The sequence below is a fragment of the Chionomys nivalis genome, chromosome 7 (genome assembly GCF_950005125.1).
Source record: "Chionomys nivalis chromosome 7, mChiNiv1.1, whole genome shotgun sequence".
Lineage (NCBI taxonomy): Eukaryota > Metazoa > Chordata > Mammalia > Rodentia > Cricetidae > Chionomys > Chionomys nivalis.
Window position 1 is genome coordinate 15,806,955 of NC_080092.1, and position 27,573 is coordinate 15,834,527.

Genomic DNA, 27,573 nt, shown 5'->3' on the forward strand with positions numbered 1-27,573 from the left:
CTGCCTCCCAGCCTCAGCTTGTTCCTGAAGGTTCCCAGGCCTTCCCCCATCATGGAAGACTCTCCCTGCCCTGCTTCTCCCCAGCTCCCAGGATACCTTCCCTCATGAGTCTGCTTTCTGACACTCCTTGGGAAGTCTGAATGACCACTAATCTGGTACAACTTTGCCTTTCCTGTTCATTCTCTGTCCTGCCGTGCTGGATATCTCCAAAGTGATACTTACACGATTTGATCTCTAGTATGCATGTATGTGTGCATGTATGTTTATGTAAATGTCTGCTTTCCATGTGTCTATCCCCCCATTACTTGAGACTGGCAGTCATCCATTTCATCCATTTCTGTGCCTGTGGACCCCAACAGAATATGTGGTGCGTCTCTGGAGACTGATGAGTTTATTATAGGTGAGGGATTTAGGGTGAGGTTGCGTGGATGGTGGCCTCAACATTTAAACCATCCTCTTGAGTTCCCCTAAGCAGCCAGCTTCTGGGCATGCGCCACATCTTACTGGCTTGGAACCCTGGGAACCCCAGTGCTCTCACAGATGTTGGTGGCTGAGTGAGCAAATGCATGAGAGGATGGAAGGGTGGGGAGTTGGGACACGAGACAAGTCCTCTAGCAAAGACTTTCTCCGCTTAGGAAGTCCTCTGACCCAGCCTTTCCCCTGGTTCCTGCTCCTCCATGCATGGACAGGCACTAATGGGATGTCCGATGGCTTTTGCTGTCCACAGGGAGTGACCTGACCTCGGTGGACCCCATGGTCCTGGAGCAGTATGTGGTGGTGGCAAACTATCAGAAGCAGGAGAGCTCAGAGATCAGCCTCAGTGTGGGCCAAGTGGTGGACATCATAGAGAAGAATGAGTCAGGTAAGGACCTGGAGCACCTCCCCGACACCCTGTGTCATCACCAAGCCCCACAAACCAGGAGCATGTGGAAACTCCAGATAAGCAGATCAACCTGGCCTGGCTCCCGAGAGCCACGCAGGGCACATAGCCACTGCCTTGGCAGCCTGTTGGGTCCGATGTCACCACTGTTCTGACACTACCGTAGACGTCCCTTCTGGTTTTCAAGTACTTGTCAGCAGAGCCAGTCGCTCCATTAAGAATTTTCTTGTTGCTGGGCGGTGGTGGCGCACGCCTTTAATCCCAGCACTTGGGAGGCAGAGGCAGGTGAATCTCTGTGAGTTCGAGACCAGCCTGGTCTACAAGAGCTAGTGCCAGGACAGGCTCCAAAGCCACAGAGAAATCCTGTCTCGAAAAATCAAAAAAAAAAAAAAAAAAAGAATTTTCTTGTTGATTTCCCTTGGGAGCTCTCTAGAAGTCTGAAGATCTGAGAGAGATGGCTGTAATTCCAGCACTTGTGGAGTTTTACATAGAGAGACTGTGTCTCAAAAAAATAAAAAAATAGAAGAAACTGTTCAGAGAGGATGGGCGTCTGTCTGTCCCCTCATCCTTCCTGTCATGCCAGGACCACTGGTCACATCCGTTGGTGGGGTGATTGAGACGAGGGCTTGAACTCTACACTGCCCATCAATCCAGGCCGCTTCATGCCTTTGGCCACTAGTTTTGTCATCTATGAAACACAGAAAACTGTCAAAGAGCTGTCGAAAGAGTAAGCGCTCTAGTGTAGAGAGAGCGCCTCAGCCTGAACTCGGCACACGGCATGTGCTCCAGAAATGCGTTTCCTTCCCTCTTCCTCCTCCCTTAGCTCCAGGGCAGCCATCACACCATGCAGAAAAAGCAGGGAATGAGCAGCCCCTTTCCCCAGTGCCTCATTATGTCGCTAGGGACCATGCTCTATGGTAGCCCAAAGGCCAATTATGTCCACGTAACCATGGGAGGATGATGTTTCCAGCATCCTTCAAGTTACCATTACTCATGTTAATCGTGAGACCAGTGTTAGCCAATCAGACCCGACTTTGCAATCTAGGAATGGTCCCTGTTTCCAAGAATACAGGAAGATGATGTTTCCGACACCCTCCGGGTCATGTCACCATTAGTCATGAGGCTGGTGTTAGCCGGCCAAACCTCCATAATTACGCAATCTAGAAGCTTTGATGACTGGAAGGAAGTACTGCTCCAACATCATCTCCGTGTCCCATGCTCTGCCTCTCCCAAGGTCATGTCTGTGACTGTGGAAGATACGAGGATTTCTCCCTCAGCAGCAGCACTCACTCACTTCTTCAGTGAGCACCTGAAGTCCTTTAGTCCAATTCTGTCTTGACACTGCCCACCCAGGGGTAGCATTTTCTTAGCCAGGTACAAACCCAGTTGTTCTGCCTGCGCTTCTTACAACTGGCTATCAAGCATGGTTCACACAGCTGCTGTCTCTCTGCCTCTTAAGTGGCTTATCAGACCAAGAGAAACCTGCTTGCAGGGTCAGTGCTAAGGATGCTCGAAAGGATATAGGTGCAGGGATGCACAGGCAAGTGGTGTAAGAGACACTGCACTTCCCTGCCCTCTCTGGGTGCTCCTCCAGGAATGCCTGTGCTCAACAAGCTCTCCAAACCCCCCGGGTTCTCAGAGATTTCACTGTGGAGGCACAGTTGGCAGCTGTGTTGACCTGTGATTGAATAAAAGGGGTCAGATCAAATGCTAATTGGTACTGGGGAAGCCAGGCAGGCAGCTCAGCCAGACGCTGCTTGGCCTCTGTGTCGTATTCCAGAGTATGGGGTAGGAATGCTTCTAAAACAGGATTTTATAACCTATTATCAAAGTAGGTCAGATAATTTAATTTCTTTATAGCCAGCAGCTCCAAGGTGAAAAAGATGAGAGCTTATTTTTAGCTTCTATGACTTCCCTTGGGGGAGGGAAATCCTCGCTCCCATGCCTGCGTTACTCAGGAAAAGGAAGCAGGTAAGAGAAGGTCAGAGAGAGACTGCATCCCAGTCTTCTGAGGCCTAAGGGGCCCCAGTAGTGTTCTAGCCACATAAGTCACAAAAGCTACGGGCATAGTGACCCGTGGTTGGAAACTGAAGAACACACATCATCTCACAATAATCCCTGTGCCGTAGCTGAGTGAACCGGATTCCAAATGACTCGTCATTTGCCCCCAGGTCTCTGCAGGCTGTAGAGCAGGAGTTCCACTGTTCCTAACTCCTCTATGGTTTTCTAGTTCCCAAGAGAGATGTGTACATGTTGTATGTATACCAGGGGACACGAAGAAAGGAGTGGCCATTCCCTGGGCCACCAGGATGGGTTGCTAGGAAGGATGTGAGACAGGAAGTTACATTGAAACGATAATGTGCCAGTCCCTTATATAAACAGGCAGAGTGTTTGCATTTGACCACACAACCTCCGTGCACTTTATATCCTCTTTAGGTGGCATTATGCTTCCTGTAATGTGGGTACCACATGAAAAGTTACTTTATTGTTTGTTTAAAGCAGAGGTGCTCAAACTGTGAGTCGCGACCCCTTTAGGGTCACATATCAGATGTCCTGCATATCAGATATTCACATTACGATTCATAACAGTAGCATAATTACAGTTATAAAGTAGCAACAAGATAATTTTTTTTAATATTTATTTATTATGTATACAATATTCTATCTGTGTGTATGCCTGAAGGCCAGAAGAGGGCGCCAGACCTCTTTACAGATGGTTGTGAGACACCATGTGGTTGCTGGGAATTGAACTCAGGACCTTTGGAAGAGCAGGCAATGCTCTTAACCACTGAGCCATCTCTCCAGCCCGCAACAAGATAATTTTATGGTCGAGGGTCACTACAGCATGAGGAACTGTATTAAAGGGCCATAGAATTAGGAAGATTGAGAGCCCGCTGGTTTAAGGAGTAATATTAAGAGTCTGTGTATTCAGGAAGCATGGAGGTTTGGTTTTTGTTTTTTTTTTTTTTTTAAGGGTTTTTTTTATTATTATTTCATGGTTGGTAAACACAAATGTAAAAACCAGACATTGAGGGATTAGAACATGCGTCTTTGAGTGGAAGCCATGGGGCCCGCAGCAGCCCTTCCTCAGAGAGCACGCGGTGCGAGTGCAAAGCATGTCGAGCAGTCATGCTGGCAGCCAGGTTCCTCTTGACATGCGCTGGTGCCTTTTGAGGCCTGTGCCCTTAGGATGCAGCACAGACCCCAGCTCTACCACAAACTTGATGAACACGGCCACATGTGTTATCCTCTTTGTGTCCGGTTTCTTCATGTGCAGTGAGGATGAGCACGTGGAGGTCATACAAAGTCATGCAAGTGCGGTGACCAGTCCACTGCACACCCTGCTAATGGCAGATGGTTTCTAGGCTCCTTCCTCAGGGCGACCTCCCTCACCCCTGTCCCAGGCTCAGGAACAAGTTTCTTGTTAGCTTGTTTTTTAGCAATTAGTAGCTACTATTGGGAGTTGTAGTCTACCCAATGAACTAGTTATTTTTTTTAGCCTGACATTAACTGTTGAATGGCAAAATAGAGGGTCAGCTTCCATCCACACCTGTGGATTCTGCATCTTTGGATTCAGCCAACCATGGATAGAATATAAGGGGGAAAATGTGATTGCACCACCCCTAAACGTGCAGCCTAACTGTTCAAAGCTTTGACATCCTATTGGCAGAAGTCCCCTGCGGATGAATTAAAGTCTACAGGGGTATGGGAGGGTCCTAGGTGTGTCCTATAGCCTTTATATGCGGGACTGCTTGCTGTCTGTGAGGATCTGCTGCCCCCAGGGCACCTCTAGCACAGTCCTGCGTGTGCCAAAGGTCAGCTGGATCATCACCCTCTCACTCTTGCCCCACTGACGGCGCCTTGCATTCTGCTTGCAGGGTGGTGGTTTGTCAGCACCGCCGAAGAACAGGGCTGGGTCCCTGCGACCTGCCTCGAGGGCCAGGACGGTGTGCAAGATGAGTTTTCCCTCCAGCCTGATGAAGGTAGGAAGGAGCTTCCGCTCACCCTTGGCAGCCTCTGCCCTCGGATCGATAGCTCGCTAGCTCAGGGTCCAGCGCCTGTAAACAGATTAGGATTAGAACTATAGGGTAAACCTGTGCTCCCTTATGACTTTGTGGGAGCTACCCTAGGTGAGCCTTGTCAAAGCTAGGCCCTCACCCCTTTATGGGACCCCCAGCCTGACTGCTGCTGACACCCACTGCTCCTCTCTGACATTGCTATGGTGGCCACGATACCAAGCTGTCCGCGCCCATTTGCAAGTCTTTCGGCCCCATCTGTTTAAACATACCTGATTTTTTCTGTTGTCTCCCACACGCTCCCTCTTCCTGGGGACATCTCATGGTAGATGTTCTGTGTGGTGATGCCTGTCACTCCAGCAAAGCCAAGGCCCGATGCTGCTTCTCCCCAAGAACTTCCCAAAGCAGAGGCCCTCAGTGTCTCCGGGAGCACACGAGTGTCTGGGAGTCAGACAGACCTGAGTGTGAGTCTTACCTCTGCCACATGCAGAGCAATCTTGGGACAGAGACACCTCTCTAAGCCCCAACCTTCTCTGCTGAACATGGGAACGTTGTGACTTGTGTCCCCATCCTGCCGGGGGGGGTGGGGGGTGAGTGTTGTTGGGTTTCAGTGGATGGCTCTGAAGAACCACAGAGACAAACCAAGTGTGTCAGAAAAGGGGGAAAGAGGAGAAAGGTCTAGAAACCCAAAATTTACACACCCCAAAATTGCATCTTGCTTTGCACTTAGTTGTGCCACAGTGACACTCTGCGGAGTTTGTTTGCTCTGTTTCAATGGCCCTCTGGGAGCTCGAGGCCAGGCTACCACAGATGAGCTCAGATTAAAGGGGGAGGGTGCACTGATGGCAGCCTGTGTTTCCTTCCGCAGTCTGGGGTGGCATGTCTGAGAAGGAAGGGACTGTTAGCTCCATTTCACAGATGTGGAGCCATGCTCAGAAAGGCTGATTTTTGCCCAGGGCCACACAGCTAGAGAACAGTTAGGAGCACATCTTTTTACAGGTATAGGCATTTTCTTTCCCTGTACGGTGACAGTTTCTCAGGATACTCATTCTAGGAACAGGATGTCTACCGGATACCTCTTCACTCAAGCTGAAGCTCATTCCCCAGGTGCCTCCTCTCTAGGACACCTGGAGCTGGGAATAGACTCAGGTAGACCCCTCTTAGGGAACATTGCTAGGTGCTCCCAGGCCTGCAGCCCCTGGGAGTGAGCTTCTCTTACCTCTGCCTTCTGCCCTCCATCCAACATGCTGCCTGGCCAGTCTCCTGGAGGTACTGCTCTCTGCCCCGGTCTGTGGGTCGCCGCCGGACTCTGGGGGACTTATATGCCATCAGCTGGCGTCAAGGTGCCTACCCTTGGAGATTTCTCTGCATTTGGTGCTTGGAGCCAGGTCCTTGCATCTGTCTGCATGAGCTCCCTATTCTGGGATTGCCCGTGTCTGCTGCATGTGAAAAACATGGTCTTGTCATCTTGTGTGTGCAAGCATGAAGGATGGGGAGGAGTGGACCACAGCACCATTAATAAAAACTCAAGCACAGAAATTGGGGTTCAACCTGAAAATCAGGAAAGCAAAGCAGCCAGCTACTGGCTCTTACCGCTACCTCCGAACGAAATGGCAGTCCTGCCTCCAGGAATCTCAGAATGAGACTGTGTGTGAGAGCTGTCTCCTCCAGTCTTTTATTCCTCTCTAGTGCTGGGATTGAAAGTGTGCACCACTACCACCTGGTTTCTATGGCAAACTAGTGTGGCTACCGGGATTAAAGGTGTGTGTCACCGCTGTCTGGTTTGTAAGGCTGATTAGTGTGGCTGTTTTACTTTGATCTTTAGGTTTATTTATTAAAGCTTTTTTTAATTAAAATACAAGTGAAATATCACTACAGTGGACCTGGGGTATTTGATTGCCTGGGTCTTCTAATGATAGTGACTGGGCAGCCCCATTTCCTTGATCAGACTTGTTTGAGTCACAGGAGAAAGCCACATCAACCAGATTAAGCAAAAAGAAAAGTATGATAAGCCAGGTTGGTAGTGAGTGGTTCATACTTATACCACTTGAAGACTGAGACTAAACGACCAGGAGTTTGAGGACAACTTGAGCGGCATAATGAGATGCTGCCTTTTAAGGGAGGGGTCACTAAAAAGCCAGGCTAGAATTAGCTTCAAGCAAGACTGGATGTACCTTTGCCACCTCTGCCCTATTCTGTTTCATTGACACAGCTCTATTCCTTGTGACACTGACCCCAGGCACCTATCGGGGACAGCCACCAAAAAAATCAGCTTCTCCTTCAACGTAAGCACTAGGGCTGGTTCCCCCCAGCCTTCCCCCTGTGTGCCATCCCAGAACCAATCCCAGTAGCCAGGCCTTGTAATACAGGGTCACATGCACATCTCTGTCCAGGAGGTAGAGGCACAGCCACCCCTAAAGCACATGGATGAGCTACAGCAGAAGGGCAGGCATTGCTTGTGCAGCCCCTGAGCTCAGCCTGGAGTCACTCAGCACTCTCGGATCCTAGGGCTTGAGTACCCTCCCGGCTGGAGCCTGAGGGGACCCAGGGTTCATGGGTTTGAATGCACTCACATGAGGACCCAGGCAGTGCCCCTTGCCGCCTGAACTACACAAAACTACTGTGCTTGGCCAGCAGAATCCTTCCTTCCTCCCTCCTACCCTAGCCTGGGACCTGCTGATTCAGCACAAGGGGAACTAGCTGACCACGCTGAACACAAGATGTGTGCCACAAGTCAGCGTAGCCCCCTCAGAGTCGGTCAGCAGGCCATTCCAATAAAAAACTAAATGCCTGGGTACTGCCCACCTCCTCTGTGTCAGCTGGCTGCCAATGGTTGCCTCAGGTGTTTTCCTAAGAGGCGTGAGCACTAGGCTGTGGCTGGCTGGGCCACTCACCTGTGGACTAAAATGTAATCTAAGAACGGTCCTCTCTTCTCCTTGCTGGGCTCTCCTGGGACATGTCTCCATATTTCTCTGTGTCAGCAGCCAGAGCGGACACTGGAAATAGAAATTGTTCCCTTATTCTCCTGACATCCTGCCCAGGATCTGCCAGTGAGCAGGATCTCGGGGCTGCTGTGGTAACACGGTGGGAGATGGCTCTCAGGGAGGAGTGTGTTCTGTGGCTTGTGGGGAGAGCGGAGCAGGGGCAGGGGAGCAACCCAGCCGTGCAGGTAATAAGCCTGGTTGGAAAGGGAGGCAACATAGCCGATGAAAAGTGTAGTCTAGCCATCTAGGTAATGAGAAGTGCTCTCTGTCCCCTCCTTGGTGGCAGTTGCACCTTATCTCTGAACTCCTAGTCTCCACAAATCAAGAGCTAGGAGGACCCCAGGGGGCAAGGAACACCGCCTCTCCCACCCCACCCCCTCAAGGGGGGGGGGGATGTTCAGAATCTGCTCCTTCCCTAAACAGAGGCTCTTTCATAAAACAATTACCAGCTTTTCCAGGCACATTCTAGTGCTGGAGACAAAGACATGACTGAGATAGACCCATCCCTGCCTTCCTGGAGCTCATACTCCTCCCAGCGGAAGCAGACTTGAAACAATAGTAAAAGCAGAATTAGTTAGAAGCTAATTCCTGGAATGGGGGAGGTAACCTGAGCAAAGGAGTTGAAGATGCTGTCTGTCAGAATGTTGCATGAAGTCTTGGGCCATGACCTTGAGACACAGGTTGGAGGGAAAGGGGGTGGGGGCATTGGTTGTGCAATGGGAGCCATCAGAGGGACTGGGGCCTCTCGAGCTCAGCGGGAACCTGGGGAGCCAGAAATCTTGCAGAGAATTTCCCTCTGTGTGATTGCAGTTCCCAGGCAGCATCCTGGACTCCTCCGGTCTCTTTCTCACCCTCTGTGTCGTTACAGAAGAGAAGTACACAGTCATCTACCCGTACACAGCTCGTGACCAGGACGAAATGAACCTAGAGCGAGGGGCCGTGGTGGAGGTCATCCAGAAGAACCTGGAAGGCTGGTGGAAGATCAGGTACCCACCCGTGCCTCCCCCTGTGGTCTGGTGGTTTCTGGGCCTCTCATGGGCTCCAGCTTCACAGAGGTCTGTGGGAGACTGCAGGCAGGTGACATTTCTGCCTCTGCCATGAAAGGATTTATCTTAATGGGATTTGGCCTCCCTCCCTGCTCATATCTTTCCTGTAAAGTCCTAACAGGCAAAACCTCTGCACTCCCCAAGCCTCAGAGAATAGAACACTATCATATGTCCTACCACATAGCCTGGGTATGTAGTTGACTGCTCTGTCTAAGTTTGTGTAAGCACACTGTGGTGTTTGCACAGGGTGGAAGTCATCTAATAGAGCAGTTCTCAGAAGCTGCCCAATGATTAAATGACATGTGACTGTCACAGTACCTACCATGTTGGAGAGTAACATACCCTGGAACTCACAGCTCTGGAGTTCAGGGGGCAGCTGTCAAAGTGAGGTGCAGCATCATCCAAAGCTAGGAAATGTCCCCAGAGCCTGCTCACTCTGCCATGTCTGCTGCCTGTGCCCCAAACGATGGCCTGAGGATGTGGATTCTGTTGCATTTTCAGCTAGTTTTTTCCACGAAAAAGCAAGACTTACTCTATCTTAGTGGGCTTTTTAAGTTGGACAGATGCTTAATTGTACAGATTTCTATCTCCTTGCAAATTTGCCTCCAGTTACAAATGATCTGGTTTTCACTGAAAACCAGGCCATTTTGTTTTTAAAGTAGTTTTGTTTTGTTGGGTTTTTGTTTGTTTTGGGGTTTGTGGGGTCTTTTGTTTTTGTTTTGCTTTGTTTTGGTTGTTGTTGTTGTTTTGAGATGGGACTCATAACTCTGGTTGTCCTGGAACTTATAGACCAGACTCACCTCAAACTCACAGACATCCACCTGCCTCTGCCTCCCAAGTGCTGGGGTTAAAGGTGCGCACCACCACCGCCACCTTCTTTAATTGATTCTTAATGAGATTCGGCTTTGCCATATATCATGTCTAGTCTGCTGGGTCTATTCCTCTTTCCCCAAAGGTGTGAGCACCTGTTTGGGAAGGTGCTAGTAGCTCTCAGTGGGGTTGGCTGATTTCCACAGTGTAAATGCCTCGTGTCCCATGGCCACTTTCAAGCCACCAGTGTGATGCTACTAAGTGTGGCGCTCAGAAGAAATCCGTGCTGTGGGCTATTGTGAGCCAGTGTGGGGTTGCTCTGGTACATCTCTGGTCCAAACAGACCGGACTGGTTTTTATGAAGCCCAAATTCTGCCATGTGAGGATTAAACAATTGTTGTCCTCACTGATGCCGCTTTTAGGAACGGTGAGCTGGTGGGTCAGAGTCCCTGTCATTCCTCAGTTCAGTGGAACCAACATGGAGCTCCACCATTCTAAGTATGTTTGTGTCAACCAACACAGAGCCCTACCCTGTCCATGTGAAACTTGGAACCAGGGGCTGGGGCTGCTGGTAAAAGGTCACACAGAACAAGCTAAGATGTCCAAGTCTACGCCTGCCACAGACTTGCTTGTAAGCTTGAGAAAGGTTTAACACCAATGGGTCTCAGGCTTCTTGTCTTTACAAACCAGATTCCAATTCTGGCTGAAAACCCCTTCTCTGAAATGTGTGGGAACAGAAGTCTTCGGGATCTGGAATGTCTTCATCTTTGGGGAATGTGGCATATGTGTAATGTGATGTCTTGGGGATGAGGAGGGCCAGGGTAAACCCCAGATTCACTGTGTTGTGTATACACTCTATAAGCACAGCTGGAAGATGAGTTCATGCGAATTGAATACAGCTGCATTTTGGCTATGATCCGTCACATGAAGTCAAGTGTGGAATTTTCCTTTGGTGGGATCACGTTGGTGCTTAAAAACCTTCGCTGGGAAGTGAGGGCAGGGGAGAGGCTGGGCCTGTATCCCTCCTGCCAAGGTTGGCTGGGTTCAAACACACTAATAGCTGTGAAGTGCTTAAGGTAGGACTGAGTAGGTGCCAAGAGCGCTGGCTGTCACTGTCATGACTGTTGTCACCATCACAGTGGTACCGTAGGGAATGGCTCTGATCCTTGCCCATGATGTGATTTGACATTGGCAGCTTGTCCCCTTGGCCTTTTTTTTTTTTTTTTTTTTTTTTTTGAGTTCACCGATACCCAGTTGCTCATACCCAAGGGCACATATTCTAACCAGGAGACAGGAAAGCCACAGCCAAGTGCATTTTGCAGATGCTGAGATTACAGAGTGAACAGAAGACAGTGGGCCATTGTGGAGATTGGGCCTCATTTGGGGATCAGAAGAAGACGTAGTGACATTAAGTAAAGCCTGGGAAGAGGGAAGGTACCACCAGGGAGGAGGGAGAGCTTGCCAGGTAGAGGCCCACCCAAAGCTGCAATGGGGGGAAGTGACAAGCAGTGGTGCATTGGGGAGTCTGCAAGTAGAGGGGATATGTGGGACCCAGTGGTTGTTGAGAGAGGCGGCTGGAGGGGAGGGCCTGGAAGCCTGGTGTGAAGTCTTAGGTGTCATCTGAGCGCAATGAATTGCATGTTCCTGGCCTGCAATAGTTAGAGTTCACCCATCGTCTCAGGGTTTCTACTGCCTAAAGAGATGCCATGACCACAGCAACTCTTATAAGGAAAACATTTAATTGGGCTGGCTTACTGCTCGCGGTTCAATCCATTATCATCATGGTGAGACATGGCAGTATGTAAGAAGACATGTGCTGGAGGTTCCTGAGAGTTTTACATCTTGTCCTGCAGGCAGCAGGAAGTGGTTTGTCTCACTGGGTGTGGCTTGAGCATATAGGAGACCTCAAAGCCTACCTCCATGGTGACACACTTCCTCCAGCAAGGGCACACCTAATAGTGCTACTCCTTTGGGGGCTATTTTCTTTCAAACCACCACACCCACCATCCTGAACCTGAGGTATAGATAGAGTCATGCCCCCTCACCACCACCAAGGCCCTGCAGACCACCCTAACCAGAATCCTTCCCCTTTCTCCTAGGTTCCAGGGAAAAGAGGGCTGGGCCCCTGCTTCCTACCTAAAGAAGAGCAGTGCGGAGCCCTTGCCCCCAAAGCTGGGCCCCAGCTCATCTGCCCACTCGGGGACCCTCGACCTGGATGGTGTTTCTCGGCAGCAGAATGCTCTGGGCAGGGAGAAGGAGCTACTCAATAACCAGAGGGATGGCCGGTTTGAAGGTCGCCTGGTGCCAGATGGTGATGTTAAGCAGAGTGAGTAACACCCACCCACCCTTGCTCCAGACAGCTGAGGTCTATCTAAGCTTAGAGTGCCTGCCTGCAAGTAAAAGTAAGAAATTGGAGATCTTGGGTCCCAAGGACCAGCAAACTACAGCATCTGAACAGTGTACTTACTGTTCCTTCCTGATGGAGGAAGGTCATTGGTTAATTAATAAAGAAGCTGCTTGGCCTCATAGGTTAGAACATAGGTGGGTGGAGTAAACAGAACAGAATGCTGGGAGGAAGAGGAAGTGAGCTCAGATGCAGGGCAGCTCCTCTCAGAGCCAGACGTGATGCAGCCAGTTACCAGGTCAGACATGCTGAATCTTTCCTGGTAAGCGCACCTAGTGGTACTACGCAGATTATTAGAAATGGGCTAAATTAATACGTGAGAATTAGCCTAGAAGAGGCTAGATATAATGGGCCAGGCAGTGTTTAAAAGAATACAGTTCGTGTGTTGTTATTTCGAGGCATAAGCTAGCCAGGCGGCCGGGAGCTGGGTGGCAGGAACGCAGCCTGCAGCTCCCACTACACCTTCCCTAGGTTGTCCCACTGTGTCATGGTGATCCAGCTCCTAGGGTGTATAGGGGGTCTCCTGGTTAGCTAAATGACTCCTCTGACAGTCTTTGAGGGACTGCTTTTGTTTTACACATAAAAATCAGAACAGCAGGTAATGAGACCAAAGTCATTTACCTGGTAACCGTGGGGCTGAGGGTTGAACCCAAGGTCCATACCCTTCCAGTCTTCTCCATGGCCTCATGTGTAAACCAGAGGGAGAAAAATCGACCTCATGTTGGGCTTGCTTCCACCACAGTGCTCCACCCACCTTGCTTTTCAAGCCTCCCTGTGTACTTTACTATGAGTCTTCCCCACATACCCGAGAGCAGGGTTACTCAGGTGTCTGCATTGTGCTTGGGACTGTAGCCTCAGCACAGTGCCCAGCATCCTGTGCTGAAGCAAGAATCTGTGGAGAAAGGACTCCAGCTCCTCACAGAGACAAGGCCCCCCCCCCCCCCCCCCCCGCATACGTGCGCGTGCACACACACACACCAGTGGCTCATTTGATCTGGAGACTCATTGCCATTCTACACACTGTAGCAGTTTTGTGTCTACAGCTGAGATGTTGATACTTCATGCCATCAAGGATCTCTGCGTCTGTTTCGTGTTGCCCCATCATTCAGTGTGGCCCATCACCAATCACTGTCCAGCCAGTGAAAGGCAGTGGATCAACTCAAATGTTCCACCTTCCCCCATACACCGCTGGACTTAGTCACGTAGCAACACCAGCTGCAAGGAAGTCTGGAAACATGAGGCCTTATATAGGCAGCTAACTGTCTTGGCTGAGACTCTGTTGTATTTTCTAATATTCTAGTAGATGTGGAAATCTAGTAGATATTTCATGTTACCCCAGCTGCCAGGAGAGGTACGCGTTATGCTAGTCCACAGAAAAGAACCTATGGCTCAGAATCCAACAGTAATTTTCTGCTGTGCTGGGATGAGTCCATGCTTTATGCCCTGCGTGGACAGTCTCCCTTTGCTGGAGGACCAGTGCCATTCATCCGTTCCCCTGAAGAAAAAGGACCTGAGGAAGGCCATGTTGATGGAGGGTGCTGAGCCTTGTCTGAGGAGAGCATAGCCAGGCTGTTCTCACAAAGGCTCACAGAAACACAAACACATGGCTCCTGGGAGGGGAAAGGGATGAGACCCCACCTGGCTCCCACAGCTGGGGATCTGTCTGTGGAACTCTGCATGTGAGTGAAATCTTGTTTCCCCATAGGATCACCAAAGATGAGGCAAAGACCCCCTCCTCGCCGGGACATGACCATTGTAAGTGTGTACTTGCCTTAGGACCCCACCCCCTTGGCCTGGGGCCTGTCTGGGTTACCCAGCAGACCCCACATATTCCAGTACTTTCCAGGCAGTTCTTTTTCATGAAGCAACTTATGTGAAGCAGGCCCAAGCTTAGAAGCACAGGTTTATCTGTGGTGACATTCTGGTATTCTGATCCATTTTTAACTCTATAAGTCCATTTATTTATTCATTAATTTAGTTATTTATAGGCAGAGTCTCACTATATAGCCCTGGTTAGCCTAGAACTCTCTGTGTAGACCAGGCTGGCCTCAGACTCACAGAGTTTTGCCTGCCTCTGCCCCCGGAGTGCTGCGTTCAAAAGCTTGCACCACCATGCCGTCTGTAGGCACCTTTTTAACCAATGTGCATTGAGCATCCTTAATCCAAAAACCTCAAATGCTTCAAATCTTGACACTTTGAGCACCAACATGATACTAAAAGAGTGGAATGAAAATTTCATACCTGGCCGGGCGGTGGTGGCGCACGCCTTTAATCCCAGCACTTGGGAGGCAGAGGTAGGCGGATCTCTGTGAGTTCGAGACCAGCCTGGTCTACAAGAGCTAGTTCCAGGACAGGCTCCAAAGCCACAGAGAAACCCTGTCTCGAAAAACCAAAAAAAAAAAAAAAAAAAAAGAAAATTTCATACCTGACTTCACATGTTGGACCACAGTCAAAACACTGTTTTAGGTTCACTAAAAACATCTGTCGTCAAATGTTACACCTGGGCTAAATATACGGATCCTAGCCCCAGGATGTCTCATTATTTAAACAAATATTCAAACTGTAAAACACTAGTGATCACAAGCAGTTTGGAAAGGGGCCTTTTTGAATATGTCTGCCACCTCTTGGGTCCCTGTCCAGTACCATAAATGTGCCAGGTGCTTCACTCGGTAGCAGGGTTTAATCATCGTGGCAAGGGCCAGTAGCGCTAGGATTCCCGTTCTACAGGAGATGAAGTGGAGGCTTGACATGGCCCTTCATCAGCTTTCCAGCCCATGTGGGCCTGACTCAGAGACCTGTGGTCTTTCCACAGCCTCGCTGCCGCTTACCTTCAGACACACTTGTGTTTTCCCAGATTCTCATAATGAACCTGGATGTCCCATGTTGCTCCTGTTTCTATAAATTTGAAGGGAAAGCGAGATCCCCAACAAGGAGGTGACAGTCATATCCTCTTTGTTTGCCCCTCAGAAGCTAATTAGGCTTCCTAGCACCCCTTCAGCCTTGACGTTGTGTACCCCCAGTCCCTTCATCCCACCCTGACTCAGTCTGCCCTGTGTGTAATCCTGCCAGCCTCGAGGCCTCAACCTGCCGAAGCCTCCCATCCCACCCCAGGTGGAAGAAGAGTATTACACCATTGCAGAGTTCCAGACCACCATCCCAGACGGCATCAGCTTCCAGGCCGGCCTGAAGGTCGAGGTGAGCACACCTGCTGTGGTTCTTTATTCTTAGCACGGCCTTCTGTCTTTTTACCTCCTCTGTGGGGGAGGGGAGATGAGGTTAATGGCTTTATTAAGGCATGATTATACCTTCGTAATCACATTCCGAACTGTTAGCCAACTTGAGTGTAAAATCAGGGGTTTATTTTATTCAGTTCCATAACCATCACTATCCTCTGGTTCCAATGTCCTTGGCAGACACCCTGTCTGTCCCTTCAGCCAGCACTGCCCTTCTTACACAACCGCCAGTCCTTCTCACTAGAAGTGGAATTATACAGTATTATGACCCCCGTGTAGCTGGCTTCTTTTTCCATTTCTTTTTTAAATTTTTATTTATTTTTATGTGGATGGGTGTTTTGCTTGCCTATCTGTGTATCTCATGTCTGTGGAGGCCAGAAGAGGGCATCAGATCCCCAGGGGCTGGAATTCCACATAGTTGAGAGCTGCCGTGGAGGTGCCGGAACTGAACCTGGGTCCTCTGGTAAAATAGCCAGTGTTCTTACTGCTGAGCCATTTCTCTAGCCACTCTCTTTTCCTTTTTAAAAGGATTTATTTACTGTGCATGTGCCCACGACTCTCACTGCATGTGAAGGTCATTGGACAATTTTTCCACAAGTTGGTTCTCTCCTTGTTTGTGAGGCAGAGTCTCGTTGCTGCTGCTCTCTGTATGTGAGCTTCCGGCCATGTCTCCTGTCTCTGCCTCCCAATTTACCATAGAAGTGCTGAGGCTGGGAATACAGACCTGAACCATCTCCTGGTCCTGTGTTCCTCTCACCTCCTGCCTCTCCTCTCTCATCTCTCCCTCCCATTCTCTGCGCATGCCCTCCGATCTCTGGGTAACCAACGAAAGTCCTTTCTCTTCCCGCGTGTATCTAATTTCACAAGCTTATGGATGAAAGATGTTTCCCATGCTCTTGAGAAAGTCTGCAGGTAACAGGGCAGCATCAGAGCGCGGGATGAGAAATATTTGAAGATGCCACCTGACAGAACCAAGTGATCTGGCCACTGGCACCTCCACTTCTGCTCTGTCATGAGTAAACTTTGGCCAGACGCTTCCTACCCCACTTCGGGAGGCAGAGATTAAATCTGCTCATCTCTATGATGCAGTCACCCCTCATGTTCCTAGCATCATTTCTGTGATTTCAACGAACATTCAAAAAGATAAGATTAGACCAGGCATTGGTGGCGCACACCTTTAGTCCCAGCACTCGGGAGGCAGAAGCAGTGGATCTCTGTGAGTTCTGGGACAGCTAGGAACTACCCAGAGAAACCCTGTCTCAAAAAGAAAAAGAAAAGAGTATATCTCTGTGGAACTTTTTGGCTTGTCATTTCCCTGCAAAACAATACAATATAGCTTCTTTCTACCTACCTTTCTGGCCGGGCGATGGTGGCGCACACCTTTAATCCCAGCACTCAGGAGGCAGAGGCAGCGGATCTCTGTGAGTTCGAGACCAGCCTGGTCTACAAGAGCTAGTTCCAGGACAGGCTCCAGAGAAACCCTGTCTTGAAAAAACAAAAAACAAAAAAAAAACCTACCTTTCTGATGCGGCATAATCGACCAGCAAATAGGATTAATCAGGCTAACTTTAATATCAGCTTTATTAAGGGCAAAAAGGGATAACTTACAAAACCAAGGTTCCAACGAAGAGCAGGAAACAGAAGGGAAGGCAGGAAGCACACCCGCAATATTTATAAGTAAATAATAACCTCAGGGGATCCCGCCCTTCAAGCAAGGTGACTGGCTGGGCTTCCCCTACACCTTTCTATAGGTGATAGATATTATGACCAATCTAAAATGATATATTGGCCACAGGAAGATGGCACATCCTTAGGACATCCTGCCCGGTCTCTTAGTCATTAATTTGCTCTTCAGCTGTTCAGTATGTTCCTTACTTTTCGTTCAACAATTATAATGTTCATTTCCAGGCATTCTTCTTGATTCCTTTTTTTTTTTTTTTTTGGACATCAGGCTGATCTAGAACTCACAATGCCTGCTTCTGCCTTCCAAGAACCAGGATGAAAGAGGTGTGCTACCATGTCCAGCAAGTCAAGCATTCTTTAACAAAATCATAGCCACCAGCCACTTTGAGACTTTTGCTTTACAGTCCCACAGTGTTAACAGATCCCACCAGTGGATTTTTGAGAGGATGATTGCCACTAAAGCTTGGGGCTTAAACAGTTCTTCTTTGCTATGATGAGTACTATCCACCATTTTCCTTCCTCTTTCCTCATTTGCTCTCTGGTTCTTAGCTATATAGTCTCAGGCCTCCACACTCATTAGCGCATCCAGAGGCTCCTGGCAGTCAGGTTACCATAAGACTCGGCTCATTGTCTGCCCTATTTATCTTTTTTTTTTTTTTTTTTTTTTTTTCAAGACAGGGTTTCTCTGTGAAACAGTCCTGACTGTCCTGGAACTCACTCTGTAGACCAGGATGACCTTGAACTCATAGAGATCCGCCTGCCTCTGCCTCCCAAGTGCTAGGATTAAAGATGTGTGCCACCACTGCCTGGCCCTACTTATCTTTGAAACAGGTTTTGAGATGGCAGTGGGGCAGCAGTGGTGAGTGTACTGTTGGTGGCACTTTCCTGGTGCCTTACCTACTGGATAACGAAGCTCGACATGAGGCCTGGGAGATTGATATCCTGTCTTACAGATGCAGCTCCGGGAGTGGATAAATGCTCATCTCAGGGTAGAGTTAGTAAGTGGTGGAGCGGGGACTCGAACTGAGATCTGTCTGGTTGCTTTCATTTCGTTCTTGTGAACTTGCATTTGTTTCCTTCATCGTAACACGTGGCTTCTGTCTCCAACAAGAACATGTTTAAGAACCGAAGCAGGAGTCAGGCATGGGTACATATGCCTTTAATCCCTGCACTCAAGAGGCAAAAGTAGTTCAACCTCTATGAGCTGGGGCCAGCCTTGTTTTCGTAGAAAGTTCCAGGGCAGCACAGGCTACATAGTGAGATCCTGTCTCAAAAGAAAATAAATAAATAAATAAATAACCAAATGGCCAGATTTTCTGCCACTCTTCTTTCCCTTGAATGTCTTTATTGTCCCATCGTCCTTCCCTCACACTGTCTTAGTGATGCAGCTGAATTGCTGATGAAGGCTGTGTACCCAGCGGTGCCATTAACTGCTCCCAGCATACTGGGTATAAAAGCATGCCAGTCACCTGTTTGTTAGTCCCGCTAGACTCCCGCCTGTGCAGCGCATCTTTTCTTGGCCACCTTCCCTCTGATTTGCTAGTGCAACACCTACCAAGTGAGGTTGCATGCATTCACAAAGATGAATTCACAACACTTTTGCTTGTTCGGGCATTAGTAAGTCCTGCCATTGGGTGTTACTGCGGCTCTCATCATTCGAGTGGGATAGCTCTGAGCTGAAACCCAGGACCTCAAGCCCCAGAGTTGGCTTCCCAGAGCTGACTCCGTGGCTGCTGCCCCTCCTGCCAGGCCTCATTCCTTATGACTCCTAAAACAGTTTCTCAGGCCAGGCTTGGCTCCTCCTAGGAGGCAGGGTCTGGCAGACCTTAGAGCCCAGCCACCTGCCTTCTGCTTTCCCCCACCCAGCCCAGCTGCTTACCTTCACTCTCACCCCCACATTCACCCTCTCCGGAACCCTCTGCCCAATCCTCAGCCCTCCTGAGGTTCTGCCCTGCATTTGTAGAATGGGATGATGGTCCCTGGATCACAGGAAGGTCAAAGGTCATGAGCATCAGGTTTGCTGTGTACGGCACCTGCTGGAGAATCTCTGGTGCTGGTTCTCTTAGACCTGCTGTATACCAAAATACTGCAGACGGACTAGATTAAACACTGATTTTCCTTCTCATGGCGCTGGAGCTGAAGTCTAAGATGAAGGTGCAGCAGGATGGGTACCTCCTGTGGCTTCTTTCCTAGGTCTACCCATAGTCACCCTCCTGTCTTGTCCTCACATGCAATCCTTTACTCTGTTCCCAAATCTCTTCCTTTGAAGACGTCAGTTTAGGTAACTAGAGCCTGCTCTTAGGAACCATTTCCACCCAGTGACCTCTTCAGAGGCCCTATCCAGATGCAGGGGCATTTGGAGTGCTGAAGGAGGATGCTGTACATAGGACTGGGGGGCACACTTCAGCCCACTGCATACAGTCTGTGTACTGCTCATCCCCAAGAATTCACTCAGATGATACTGGATCAGAAAGACATAGGAACCATCATATCTTAAATAACATCAGCATTTCTCCCCACCATTCAATCCAGTGGGTATGGGCATGAGGGAGAGCTGGAGATAAGAGATGAAACTCGGGCTGGAGAGATGGCTCAGAGGTTAAGAGCATTGCCTGCTCTTCCAAAGGTCCTGAGTTCAATTCCCAGCAACCACATGGTGGCTCACAACCATCTGTAATGGGGTCTGGTACCCTCTTCTGGCCTGCAGGCATATACACAGAATATTGTAAACATAATAAATAAATAAATAAATAAATAAATAAATAAATAAATAAATAATAAAATGTAAGAGATGAAACTCCCTTTATCCCACCGGCCTCTGGTCCCCTGAATATAAGCATAGCGTACCATCGACCTAAGTGTGACTCCTGTGTTTGAAGATTTCCATTTTTCATATGGCATAGCTGTTATAAATGCAAGCTCCTCTAGTCTCTAGTGTTCAGCCAAAGAAGCCAGGATCAAGGGTAGTTTTCCCATTCTGTGGCTTTTGCCTTGTACTTTGGCAGCAAATGGTGTTGATGGCCTTGTCTTCCCAAGCTGACCGGCAGCTACACATGGATCTCTGTAGCTTCCCACCTCACAGAAGGGAAATGGAAAGCCCAGGATGCAGAGGGGCTGGATGTCAATAAGTACCCTTCGCCCAAAGGTGCCTTCTAAGGCATGTCAGCCATATCTTTCAAAGGGTCCTCATCACAATCCAAAAGTGGGCAAGAACCTCATAGATATGGCACTATACACCTATAATCCCAGCTGGTCAAGTGGCTAAGGCAGGATGGTGGCTTAAGCCAGGAGTTAGACTGGGCAGTGTAGCAATACCCCTGTCTCAAAAGTCAATATAAATGAGAACCCACCTTAATGAGGTGTCCGTAACTGCTTCTATCTCTATCTCTATGTTCTATTTCTGTGACAAAACACCATGAAAAAGGCAACATATAAAGCATTTGGTTGGGTTTACAAGCTCAGAGGTTTTAAGAGTCCATGATGGCGGAGCAAAGGCATAGCAGCAGAAACAGCTAAGAGCTCCCTTCTTGATCTGCAAACAAGAGGTAGAGAGAGAGAGGGAGGGAGGGAGGGAGGGAGGGAGGGAGGGAGGGAGGGAGACAAGTCTTTTGAAACCTCAAAGCCTATCCACCCCATCCCCAGTGACATACTTTCTCCAACAAGGTCACACCTCCTATTCTTTCCCAAACAGTTCCATCAACTGGGGACCAGGTATTCAAGCACAGAGAGCCTATGGGGGTCATTCTCATTCATACCAACACGCTGGTCTAGCGCAGACCTAGACCTGGTAGGGAAATTTGCAGAATCAGAATACAGCTTTCGGGGTACCTGTTTCATGTAGGTTCTTTCCTAAATTGTGGACCCTGCCCGGGATGTGGCTTCAGACCTACTAAGTACCTTTCCTGTTTCACTCCTAGGTGATTGAGAAGAGCTTAAGTGGTTGGTGGTACATTCAGATGGAAGATAAGGAGGGATGGGCCCCAGCAACCTTCATTGACAAGTACAAGAAGACCAGCAGTGCCTCAAGGCCCAACTTCCTGGCTCCCCTGCCTCACGAGATGACTCAGCTCCGGCTTGGGGACACAGCCGCAATGGAGAACAACCAGGGTCCAGACGCAGTGGGGCCCTCCAGACCCCTGCCTGAGGCACCACATGGTCCTATGGACTCTGGGATACTGTGGTCCAAGGACTGGAAAGGGGGGAAGGAGGCCCCAAGAAAGGCATCTTCAGATCTGTCTGCATCAGCAGGCTATGAGGAGATCTCAGACCCCACACAGGAGGAGAAGCCCAGCCTCCCTCCACGCAAAGAATCCATCATCAAATCTGAAGAGGAGCTGCTGGAGAGGGAGAGGCAGAAGTTGGAGCCACTCCGGAATTCCTCCCCCAAGCCCCCTGGCATGATTTTGCCAATGATTCCAGCCAAGCATGCTCCACCAGCCCGGGACAGTAGGAAGCCAGAGCCCAAACCTGACAAAAGCAAGTTGTTCCCACTAAAAAATGACATGGGGCTAGAATGTGGTCACAAGGTGCTGGCCAAGGAAGTGAAGAAGCCCAACCTCCGTCCTGTCTCCAGGTCCAAAGCTGAGCTGCCTGAGGAGAAGGCAGAAGCCACTCCCCAGAATCTGTTCTTAAAGTCTAGACCTCAGGTTAGGCCCAAACCAACTCCTTCCCCCAAGACAGAGCCGGCTCAGAGCGAAGATCAAGTGGACATACATAACCTCAGGAGCAAGCTCAGACCTGCCAAGTCCCAGGAAAAAGCTGTATTAGACGGGGAGAGCCACCATGCTGCCGGGAGTCACGACACAGCCCTCAACCGAAGCTTCCTTCCGGTAGAGGGACCTGGCCGTGGTCAGGACAGGTCTGGCCGGCAGGATGGACTGAGTCCAAAGGAGTCACCCTGCAGAGCCCCTCCCAGGCCAGCCAAGACCACAGACCCTGCACCTAAGAATTTGCCTGTGCCTGTCCAAGAAGCCACCCAGCAAAGACCTGTGGTCCCACCTCGGAGACCCCCACCCCCCAAGAAAACCTCCTTATCACCGTTGTCATGTAGGCCCCTCCCAGAGGTCAGGGGGCCACAGCGTGAAGCCAATGAAAGCAGAGCCGTTCCTGTCCCAGGCCGGGCCCTCCTGGTCCCTCCGAAAGCCAAACCCTTCCTCTCTAACTCCTCAGTGGGCCAAGATGACATGCGAGGCAAAGGCGGGCTGGCACCACGCATAGCTGGCAAGGTGGGAGAAAACAGAGAGAAAGCAGCCCCCTTCCTCAATGCCGATGGCCCAAAGGACTCACTGTATGTGGCTGTGGCCAACTTTGAAGGAGACGAAGACACCAGCAGCTTCCAGGAAGGGACGGTGTTTGAAGTTCGGGAGAAGAGCAGCAGCGGCTGGTGGTTCTGCCAGGTCCTCAGCGGGGCTCCTTCCTGGGAAGGCTGGATTCCTTCCAACTACCTCCGGAAGAAACCTTAGCTTCCCCCACCCTGCCCAGAGAGACCCCGCTGTCCCTGCTGGCCTCTCCTACATATTTAATATGCATCTTAATTTATCAGTCTCCACACAGTTTTAAGGAAGGAGGCTATTGGGGTGCTGTGGAGAATGCTTGGTGCAGTGATGTCCAGTCACCTGGGGTCTGATTCTCCTGTTGTGGCGCCCCCAGAAGGCTAGAAAGCCAGGTAGAAACCACATCAGCATCTTTCTCTATAGTGGTACCCATCCTCCTAGTCAATGGTATTGTCACCCAGGAGCAGGACCGTGACACTCTCAGACCTCCAAGGCTGAGACCTGTCACCTGGAGAGCTTCCAGACTGCACCTTGGTGCTCAGAGGTGGCACAGAGGGACAGCCCACATAATCTGTGACAACTTACTTCTCCATGTTTCTAGAAGCCCAGTAGTGGCTTTGTTCACTGTTCCCAGAATGCCTGGTACCCGGAAGAACTGCATCCTGAAGGAATCAGCTTCCAGGCTTCTGTTTCTAAGTCCTGACCAGATGCAGCTGCCCTAGAGTGGTCCTGGAGATTAACTCGGTCATCCCACCTCCTGTCTGCCTTGGACCGTGATCAGTCCTAATGGGGCATGCTCCACCGCTGCAGCCTCTGGTCTGTCTAGGACTCTTCAATTACAGTTCCTGCCCACCTCCCCCAGTCCCTAAAACAAGAGTCTCCAAGTTTGTTAAATAAGGGGCCTTCACAAGGCACACAGCCTATGAGAGCTTCTTTGCCCAGTAGGTGCCAAACCGTCCTTGGCTTTTTGCTTTCACGTCCAAACCTTCAACCAGCCCCCACTATTCCATCACACCCATTTTCTAGAAGAGGAAACCGGGGCTCTACAGGCCCCAAGACATACTAGCTAGGAAGAGGAGGGAGTTTGAGTTCAGGCTTGCCTGGACTCTTCTCCCAGCAAGAACAAGCCAGTGAGGGAAGAAATAGGGGTTGACTGGGAACCTCCTTATGGTATAAGCCAGGGGACAGGAGTGACTGCCCTAGACTTGTAGCTGCTACTCCAGGCTAGGGCATGCCCTGGATCCTTAGTAGCCGGCACAGAACTTGTAGGCTGGCACCCCATGCGCGGAAGGGGAATACAGAAAGCTGAGACAGTGTCCCTCTGTGGTTTGAAGGGGGCTCTGGTGACTAAGGACCAGCAGCTGGGGCGTTGAAAAACTAAGCAGCACAGCAGTAGCCACAACTCTTGCCCGGGCAGGCGTGGCTTCTTCCTGTAGAGCAGTCGCCCCAGGCTGGTGGCTTCCCAGTGAGCAGTTTGCTTTTTTAATATTCTTTCCCGGGGAGAAGCCCAGGGTAGACCATCCCTATTTTGACGAACAGACTTAACTGAGACCTCAAGAGGTCTGCTTAGCTAGTACAGGGCTAAAAACAACTCAGATTTCTAACTCCTGGCCCAGAACAACTTGTACCTATGAACAGGCTTCCTTTAAAAGAGGGGCGGGGTGGAGAGAGCAGAACCCCACCCCCTCCCAAAGGCCCTGCAGGAGAGGCCGCCCTGTCCTGCTCCACGTCTACCCCAGAAATCTCTCTCACACACGCACCTTTTTATTTTTTTTTAACCCGTGCTTTAGGAACCACAAAACCCCCTTCCCCAAGATGTGTGCATCTTACCTGCAGTGCCAAAGATTTTGTGCAAGCAGATCTGCACCCTCCCCAGCCCCCTCTCTGTGCCCCCCTGGCTCTGGCTGCTGTCCTTTGACCCATGGTGGCACCACGACTCTCTTTCTCTGCGAGGCACCTCCTGAAGGATATTCCTGCTTAGTCTGTGCCCAGGGCGGCAGGAGAAAGCCCCAGGTAGGGAGAGGGGAGGCTCCGCAAGTCTTAGCACTTCAAGACTACACACACACCCCACTGTGCATGAAGTCTCCCAGCTTTTGTTTTTTGAGGACACCTTCACTTGAATAACTTTCATGAAGCTGTTTTACAGGTCTTTGAAGAAGCAAAGGGTTTTTTTTTTTTAATTGTTTTGTTTTTATTTGTTGTTTTATTTTTCTTGTTTGCATTTGGCTCTCCGTAACCTTTTCAGGTAGTCTACCGGTCCCTCCTTTGCAGCAGGTACTAGATTCTGCCTTTTGTCCTCGCCTTGTGCTGATGTGAACTGTAGGTGTGCAAGGTGCATTCTCTGGTCACTGTCCTTTTCGTGGGTCACATGCACAGTCTGAAGATTCCTGGGGCAAGCTCCATCAGCCACAGTGGTTGTCACTGCTGTGGTCAACCGGAAGTGAGAGGGTCTGCAAAGCCAGTGAAGCACCCAGCTTCCCTTGCCTGGGACTTAGCTTTCCAACATCCAGGAATGTGGTCACCCCTCTGGGATGGAGCCCTATGTCAGACCTCCCTCCATCCCTGCTTTGGAAAACTTCCAAGACCATGGTAGCAATGGGCCAATGATAGACCAGATCACCAACACAAACCTGCCACCATCCGCCCCGTCCCCCCCCCCTTAACTAATCTGCACATCAGCCCTGTGAGATGACAAGGAACAGCACCAATACTTAATGAGAAAGTTAAGGTGTGGAGGGTGTTGGCACATCTAGCTTTGTCCAGATCCTGGCCACCAGCAGAAAAATGTGTATAGTCTTTGAAGGCAATCAGGTGACCCAGTTTCTGGATTTAGGTGTGTTACCCCGGTAACCTCCTGGCTAAACATTGGTCACCTGCCGGATGGCCCCTGCTCTCTGGCTCCATGACTTCACTGTTTCTGCCCGAGAGCAAGTGTAGTGAAGACCTCTGGAGACCTGGACTTGAAAACAGTTGCTTGCTGAAATGAGACTTTGCTGGTATTTTCTGGCCAGAGTAACTCTTGGCCACTTGTGTTTATAGCATGGCCCCAGTCCCAGACAAGGGGAGGGAGGTCTGAGCTCCAGCTACTTTATATCCTGCCAGGAAATGGCTAGAACCATGCCAGGCATTCACAGTCATTTTCAGCCTCTGCCACCAGGCTGCTCCACAGAGTAGATTTCTACGGCTTGACCTTAAACTTTCTGAACCCACTGGGGACTTGGGTGGTGGGTGGAAAGTGGAGGGCACATGTACCTCGGTAAAGAACAGGTGCCAAATCTCCCCAAGTCTTAAGGACGGTCCAGTGTTTATTACCAAAACCTTGCTCTGAGAGAGAGGAAGAAACTGCCCCTACCCTCTCAAAACTGCCCACCGGAGGTGCAGTGCAGCAGGAAAGCGCTGGCCGGCATTCACGGGTCCCCCGACGCCATCACAGATAAGCAAGAACATTAATCAGTGTCTCTGCTTCTGTCCTTCCATTAAGCTCTTCAGTGCTGACATAGTCTGCACCTTGGGAAGCCTTGCCATTTCTTTGAATACTGTGGCAATCTCAACCCCTTCCCTGACTGTCTAAACTGGCCTTCAGGGTTTTTCTGTGTACTGCAGACAGCCACATCCTACCGCAGACCAAAGATTCAGAGGGGTGTGGACTGAATAGGTAGGAAGTGAATTTACATCAAGACCTGAGGCCTTGCCTTTGCTTGGAAGAATAGCTCCTAACTTGCTAGGGTTCTAGCAGCTGGACTGACCTGACCCCAAGCAGAACTACAGAGTTAAGACAATGGTTCACACTCGTCACCTGCTCATGGGCCATCTTCTGACCTCCTGCTCTGGGCAGGGATGCCTGGTCTCCGGTGCTATCTAGTTGAGGTACCAAGCCCCTCACATGTGAGTGTTCCATCTTCCTTCCTGTCTCCATCTTCTTCTCCACAATAAGCCAGTCGGAAAGAGGGCTTAGCTTTCATCGTTCTACAGACCAGACCTGGTACCATCGCCAGTGGCCTTCACTCTCACTTCTCTGCTTTACAGAACAAAGGTGCCCTACCAGGCTTACTACAGCAATAAGCAATTCTAATGCAACGGAGGTGTCTGTATTATGCCCGTAATGCCTTTGTGCCCTGTAATTATTAGTAGCGTCTCTCTTACTGGGGGAGTGTGGGTAAACCCGTTGTCACCTTAGCCATACACAGTTCCTGTTTCAGGCATCCCTCCAGGAACAGTGGGCTCTGGGCAGTGTGACCTATTGTATGTGTCTGCCCTTAGATGGTGCTGGGGACCCCTGGGTTCTCAGCTCCTCTCACACCCCCTAGGCCAACTGACAGATCCTAGTGTTGGCTTTTGTTTCCTGTGTTTAACGTGAGGGGGCAGTGGGTTAATGCCTAGCTGTAGCATGTAGAGACTATATACCATTAGACTTTGTTTTTTTTTTTTTAATAATAATAAAAAATGCTTGACTGGTTTCAAGCTTCATTGTAAATGTGGAATGTTCGTGGGTTTCATTTGGCTGAAGGAGATGCATGGTTTCCTGCCCTGGTGCCTGGGCCTGAGATCTTTGCATCTGAAGAGTAGAAATAAATGCAAGCTGTTTGGGCATTGCCCAGAAACAGTAGTTACTCTTTCCTGGGCCTGGCACACCTTCAGTTTTTTAAATATGATATCAATAAGAAAACAAAACAAAAGTCATTCTTGTAGACCAGCCTGGTCTACAAGAGCTAGTTCCAGGAGAGCCAGGGCTACACAGAGAAACCCTGTTTTAAAAACCAAAACAAACACCACAAGGGAAAGCCACCTTATATTTGTGAAGTATCTCAGTTCAGTTCTGCCTAAAGATTCTAACTGTCTCCTGGCCAGGGAGCCTCGCTCCTGTTGACACTGCCTTCTGGTGAGCAAGAGTGCAGGAGAGTAGGGAAGGCATGCAGCTGTCATTGGGTACAGGACTCCCTTTACAAGGGGTGTTTATTCTTGAAGACAGAGACAAGGCAGTCTTGGGAAGAAACCCAAGGACATTTGCCCCCCTGTGGCCTAGTCTTTGGCCCTTCCATCTTCCTGTTTTTCATAAACTTTAAGTGTCCCAAAGTATGTTTGTGGGATATCTACCTCTTAGCTTGACCTGAGAAGTGTTCTCTGGCCAGTTCTATTTAGGTAAACTTGCATGAGGACTCTGCCGTGTCCCCTGGGCACACGGACGCACTGGCAGTGGGCGATGAGGAGAAAGAGGCATCAGATACTTAATGGAACTTAACCCAG

The 27,573-nt window shown here is 49.8% G+C and overlaps 1 protein-coding gene across 1 annotated transcript in view; it reads left to right on the plus strand.

Moving 5' to 3' along the window:
* Positions 1–26,725, plus strand: part of Sh3pxd2b (SH3 and PX domains 2B) — an 85,938-nt gene extending 59,213 nt beyond the window's left edge. Inside the window, exons 7-13 of the mRNA XM_057775582.1 lie at positions 728–862; positions 4,759–4,863; positions 8,749–8,866; positions 11,836–12,062; positions 13,846–13,895; positions 15,210–15,335; positions 20,974–26,725. Of these exons, the coding sequence (XP_057631565.1) occupies positions 728–862; positions 4,759–4,863; positions 8,749–8,866; positions 11,836–12,062; positions 13,846–13,895; positions 15,210–15,335; positions 20,974–22,518 (2,306 nt within the window). The 3' untranslated portion in view covers positions 22,519–26,725. The remainder of the gene's footprint in view (positions 1–727; positions 863–4,758; positions 4,864–8,748; positions 8,867–11,835; positions 12,063–13,845; positions 13,896–15,209; positions 15,336–20,973) is intronic.
* Positions 26,726–27,573: the final 848 nt, after the last annotated feature.